General features: G+C 40.5%; 1 protein-coding gene across 2 annotated transcripts in view; it reads right to left on the bottom strand.

The window, feature by feature from the left end:
* Positions 1-369: 369 nt before the first annotated feature.
* Positions 370-6,000, bottom strand: part of PDGFD (platelet derived growth factor D) — a 149,895-nt gene continuing 144,264 nt past the window's right edge. For both annotated transcript variants that reach the window (XM_086739590.1, XM_086739591.1), the window contains exon 7: positions 370-3,973. In XM_086739590.1, coding sequence (XP_086595716.1) covers positions 3,839-3,973 — 135 coding nt within the window. In that variant the 3' untranslated portion in view covers positions 370-3,838. The remainder of the gene's footprint in view (positions 3,974-6,000) is intronic.

The raw sequence follows: 6,000 nt of genomic DNA, 5'->3' as shown, positions 1-6,000 counted from the left end.
AGAGCTTCAGCAGGAGCTTTCTTTGCCAGTAAGGAGCAGCTTCAGTAGGACAAGCGAGGGCATCTCTGGTGGAGCCAAGCCAAACCTGCAGGGGCTGAGACCAGCACCAAGTCCAGGCGAGCGCCCTAATCCGGCTATCAGAAATACAGTGCTGCTGTCAAGCTGCTGCTGCTTCTCAAGGAGGTTCAGACTTGGGGGTTCAGACTCGATTATCTCAAAATTGCACTTTGCTACTTCCCCAATGGTCCTGGGAATGACTGCTAAAACTCACAAGGAGACCTAGCATGGATTATGTCATGTTGTGGAAACGTCTTCCAGTAAATAACTGGTTTTAGTTCATCTGAATTCTAAATAATCACTCAGAGTATCTTCTTTTAAAAGCGGTATTTATTTTTCATCAAGATAAGACACATTACATACTGCATAAAGTAAAAAATACTGCTAGGAAAGCTGCATTTAACTGAGATACAAAAAATATATATATAGATTGCACTTGAGAAAGTAGGCTTTACCCCAGAAGAATACAGTAAACAAAAGGCTAGTGAGTCATTTGAAATTAGGAATCTTTCTGAATTTCCTTTGAAAATGTATTTATTTTGGGGAGTTCCAATTCCACCAATAAAAAAGAACCAGATTAGGTTTTTTAATAGCTTTGCTTTTTAAGTTAAAACAGTATGTAAACAACATCACAATTATTACATAGACAAAAGAGAAAAATAAAGGTATGGAAAAACATCTCTGCAATTTCTGATAATAAATAAAAAGGCAAAGTTTTGCTGGTATTCGCTTTCACCAGGGTCACTGCAGCTTGGGGCTTGGGTTTTTGGGAGTTTTTCTTCTCTCACATGTATGTTATCATCCCCACACTGCAACATAAAGCCCATCCTTGTCTCTCCTGCCCTGGCCGGGAGCATGCTGTCCGAACGGCAAATGGCAACACGGAGCAGTGAATGGTTCCATTCATTACTAAGTGTCCCTGGAGGAATACTTTACGTTTTGTGACAAGTTTAGCCTATATTTAAGAAAGTAAACCCAACACTAAGCAAGTGGATAATCCCTATTATACCAATCTCTTTTTACTTTATAGCTGAATTTTTTTCTGCTGGGCCCTGGCATCCACTGCTGCCTCTAATTCAGTTAACTGAATTATTAGCTGTTCAGTCTTTAAAATGTCTGTTCATGCCATCTGCCTTTGTGTATCTCACTTAGATGCCCAAATCAGATTTCTGATCTTTCTACACAGTCAAAAGAGAGAAAGAAAAGCTCCCACATTGGGCGATTTCCACCTGGGGGCTAAGGCACATTTTGGAAGAGTCTCCCTCTCCCAACTGCCTGCAGCGGTAACTCAGGCTCCCAGACAAGGCTGGATCTCCCAAATCAGGGGAGGTAAATACCTCTCCCAACACACAGCTGTTGGGGTGGAGACTGGGCAAACAGGCAGAGGTGTGTGGGAGATGCTAGGTGCTGTGGATGCCTGGCACACATTTTCCCGTGGGGAGTGGGAATTAAAGGACCACTCAAAGCACAAAGCCATGTGGAATGGATCTTTCCTACAAATAATGCTAACTATGAGGCCAAAGTGCTTAGGCATCATTTGGGCATAATTCAGTTAGGAATATACATTGGAGTGCACTGTCTCAAAAGCAATCAGTACTGTCAAAGTCTTGCATGCAAATTTATTCCAAAATTAGCCAGAAATTATGGAAGGGCTGGGTCAATCTTGTTATTAAGCTAGAGACAGAAAAAGAATGAAGTCTTCTTTAAACAGTTCTGAACTATGAAACGAAACTGGCAATCTTTGGCTACAGTGCTGTTCTTTTAATGTGAATTGCTTTGAAAAATGATGAATCACTTCCCAAGTCAGCATGCAGGAGCATTTTTAAATAGACATCTGGGAGCCTGAGAGGAAAAATTAATATAAATAATAGAAAACCCACACTTTTTGAATTGCAAAGGTTAAAGGACAGGAAAGAAAGTAACAGAACATTTCTGAGGGATGTTTCAGTAAAGTTTTGCTAAAATTATAACAGAGCACTTATAAACTACTTGAGCTGATAAAGAGGATAAGTCAGAACATTAGGACACTTTTGTAGCAAAATTGTAGATTGCTAAAACACACCATCTAGAAGGCTCTCAATATTCTATTACAGCACATACCAGCTTCCACTAATTATAATGCACTATTGTCAAACTACTGCACTCTTTCAGAGAGACAAAAACACAAGAGGCAAAACAAACAAGATGATTAATTGATGCAGCCTAAGTCTGCTCTTAAATATAAAACCTCAGCCATTAAACGTGCTGCCCCATTCCCTCTGTTACATTCATGATCAAAACTCCAATTCTTTGCCAGACTTAAATCTGCCTATATTTTACACTTTTGGAGCAGCATTTAAAAATCTTTAAAGCTAGTTTTAAAGGAATTTTTTTTTCCTTTTTCAGCAAGAGCACTTTCATATTTTAAAAGGCATAGGAAGCTATGCTGCAGCTTTTAAAGTGCTTATTTTATTATGAGGTGGTGTTTAATAATATTCTTCGGGAAGTTAATAAATGATGCACATTTTCCATGGCAGGCAGACATTGCTTAGTGAGTTAATATGCCTCAGTGAAATGCAATCCAAAAAAATTCACTGTCAACAGTTTAACCATGGCAATACACAGAGCTGAAATGAGACAACTAACCTCAGATAACTAAGATTAATGCATATACGACGAAGCTATAATAATCCATACTTAAAACAAACAAACAAACAAACCCCAAATCAAATAATGATAATTAAATCTCACGTACAGTTTTGTTCCCCAGTAACACAACTGCAAAACAAATCAATATTTTCAAGAAACAAGTGCCCTATCTTCATCGCCTGTGTGGGGAAACACAGCACTCCTTGAGCTGCAGCGAGGAGGATACAAGGGGAGGGTTGTCTCTCCCTTTTCATGTCGAGGGGTCTCCTCCTGGGCACCTGTGGGCATCTCTGGGCAAGGGGCAGGAGTCCAGTCCAGGTAGGTAGAGACCAGAATCAGTCCCAGCCCACAGGGATTTACCTGGGGACCTGGCGGGAGCCCTCTCTTGCAGAAGCGCCTGGACGATGGCTCCCGTGGAGTCACCGTGGCACAAGTACCAGCCTCCGCAGCCCCCTGCTGCCACCAGTGTCCCACCTTATGCAAAGCATCTACTAACTTCACCACACGATTTGCTTGAGTACAAACAGTAAGATTTGACTTTATTGGTATGTTATTTTATGCAGTGATGGATTTTCCTCATTATATCTCAGTCTCTTGGGCCAGAACACTGGGAAGTTCCCTCTTGGAGCAGGATAAACCATTTTACACTCATATAGGCTCAAATTCTCTCTTCATTTATACCCACAAAACCCTACTGACTGTCAGGAGAGATAAGCAGGTAGAAATGGCAGCAGAATTTGAGTGTAGGGACTGGTGAGTGAGAAACAGAAACACAATGCTATTTCATTGCCAGCTACCACAAAAACCTACACAACTGGTGTTTAATTTCAGTAGGCATTGTGTGCCTAAGGACTATAAGTGAGCTTTGGAAATCTCAACTCTCAGAATCTAGCTACAGATAACCATAATCCTATATTCTTGGACGCTGATACATAAATCTATGATATACCTGTTTAGTTGCCATGGCACTAATCAGCACAGCTATGCTGAAACACAGCGATCATTTTTGCTAATTGCAAAGGCAGGCTAGTAGCAAAGTTCAAATGATTAGTGAGTAAAGGTCCTCAGAGCAATCCTGCTTAGAAGTAAACATCCAGTAAGCTGCAATCAGTGTGTCTTGTTTTTTTCCTTTACTTATTTTTTTTTTTTTTTTTTATCGAGGTGGTCTTGAACTACAGATACAATCACAACGCTCATGGTGATCCAGCTGTATATCTACTAAGGCCATGTTGTTCCTGGTTCTGCCTTTTCTTCTGGGATGTCCAGCCTCAGGGACAAATTTCAGCACCTGGGAGGATCAACAGAAATACATTGATTAGAAAACGCTGTTAAAGAGTTGAGGATAAGAGTATTGGGGTCCTGAGGGCACCAACAGCCATTAATGGCCCTGACCAGCATTAATTTGGACACATTTTTGTTTTACTGCCAGCTTTTTCTTTCCACTCTGTGGCATCCTGCTGCACTGTTTGTCCTGGAGCTTTGACAGATTGGATTATTTCCTACATCAGGTATCTTTATATCGTGCAGTTCCCTAACGACATCCAGAGTTGCTTGTTTGCATATGAATTATGAAGCATGTTTCCTTTGGCTCGTCTTTGCAGTCCCATACACATTTGAGTTGCTCTGCCCCTTCTCTCACTTGTATAATATTTCTGCTCTAAAGAGCAAAGAACATTTTTTAATGCAATTAGAAATTTCTCAAGCACATATCATTAGAATTGGTCCAAAAATTAAATGCTTGTGGGAGGCAGAAGGAGATGAATGAAGCTTGCGCAAAGTATGTGCTAGGTCCCATCGAGTTTCTCTGGAATCTGACTTTTGTTGGCTTATCTTAAAAATTTCGCCACAATTTAAGCAATTTCTTAAGAATTTATTGTGAATAATGTAAAAAAAAAAGTAAAAGAAACAAACAGCTATTTCTTAGGGAAGTCTACATCATATAAGAGGTTTCTGAAAAAAAAAAACAAACTATCAAGGCAAGATAACCCTGAGACCCATAAAAAAGAGGGTTGTAGGTTATAAAGAAATTGAAAAAGAGACAACAAGCACAAGTTGCAATTAAAGAAATCCTATTTGGGTATATGGAAGAAAATACTGAGAGTGGTTAAACAATGGAGCAGGTTGCCCAGAGAGGTTGCAGAAAACTTGGAGACAGTCACAATTAACAGGACAAGGCCTTGAGTAACCTCATCTAATTTCAAAATTCTCCCCGATTTGAATGTGAGATTACGCTAGATGATCCCCAGAGCTGCCTTCCAACCCATGCTATTATATGAATCTATGATTCACTGAAAACGGTCTTGTGGATACCTGGAAAACAGCCATAATGTTGCATCCTATCTAATCTTCTGTGATAGCGTAAGTATGTAAACCATAGACTGGAAAAAGCTGAAGAGGATGGCTGCTTGCAGGGGCATGCTTTGTGTGCCTGTCGTTGAGGTTGAGCTGCTCATACCCCCACTAGCATGGTGCCACAGGTTGAGGGGAGGAAATCCTCTGTTTTCTTTCATTAGTTTGCTGTTGATGGGCCTACAGTTACTGAACAAAAGAGATATTAATTTCCAATTTTTCCCCTGAAGCTCAAATACTAGTTTGGATTAGGTACAGCAAATGAGTTAAAACTAAGAAGGCTTTAACTCTCTTATAGCATTTTTCTTCCCAAATTTCACAGCACATTCCACAGAAAGATGCATCATTGTCAAACTTGTATAGATAGAGAATCTGAAACTGATTTGCTCAAGGCTCTGCAACACATCAGTAGAAAAAGTACCAGTGGCATTATATGGTCCTTTCCCTTTTGAAATCACTAATTTACTGATGGGGAACAGGACACAGAGAAAGAAAAGCTGCAGCTCCACAGCTGGCCATAGACAGGTGGGATGGGTCTGTTCTCGGTGGCCTCAAGCACTTGAGTCCAGAAACCATGCACTGGTAAGGTACTAGAGTGAACACATCTCACCTCTTGGCAGGCTGTTGTGACTCATGCTAGCTTGGCCAACTGATTGCTAGAGCAGCTAGATGTGTCTTGCTTGTTCAAAAGATGGAGAGAAGTCTGTCTTGTGTATGACCGCCAAAGCCACTGGTCAAGTGGGAAGAGGGACCTAAACATCTTTAGCAACTCAACTGCAGAAACACTCACACTTCTGGCCTGAATAATAGGTTTCCTAGCTAACAGATCATACTCTTACTCAATTAATAATCCTCTTTTGTTTACAAAGTACTTTTTGTACTTTGACATTGCAACATGATATGAAAATTGAGATGGTCTTGGGAACGAGAAGGTATAAGGGGCTGCATATCAGATCAACAAAGTGT

The sequence above is a fragment of the Chlamydotis macqueenii genome, chromosome 1, assembly GCF_036417535.1.
Source record: "Chlamydotis macqueenii isolate bChlMac1 chromosome 1, bChlMac1.mat, whole genome shotgun sequence".
Classification (NCBI taxonomy): Eukaryota; Metazoa; Chordata; class Aves; order Otidiformes; family Otididae; genus Chlamydotis; species Chlamydotis macqueenii.
This window is presented reverse-complemented; position numbering and strand designations above follow the sequence as displayed.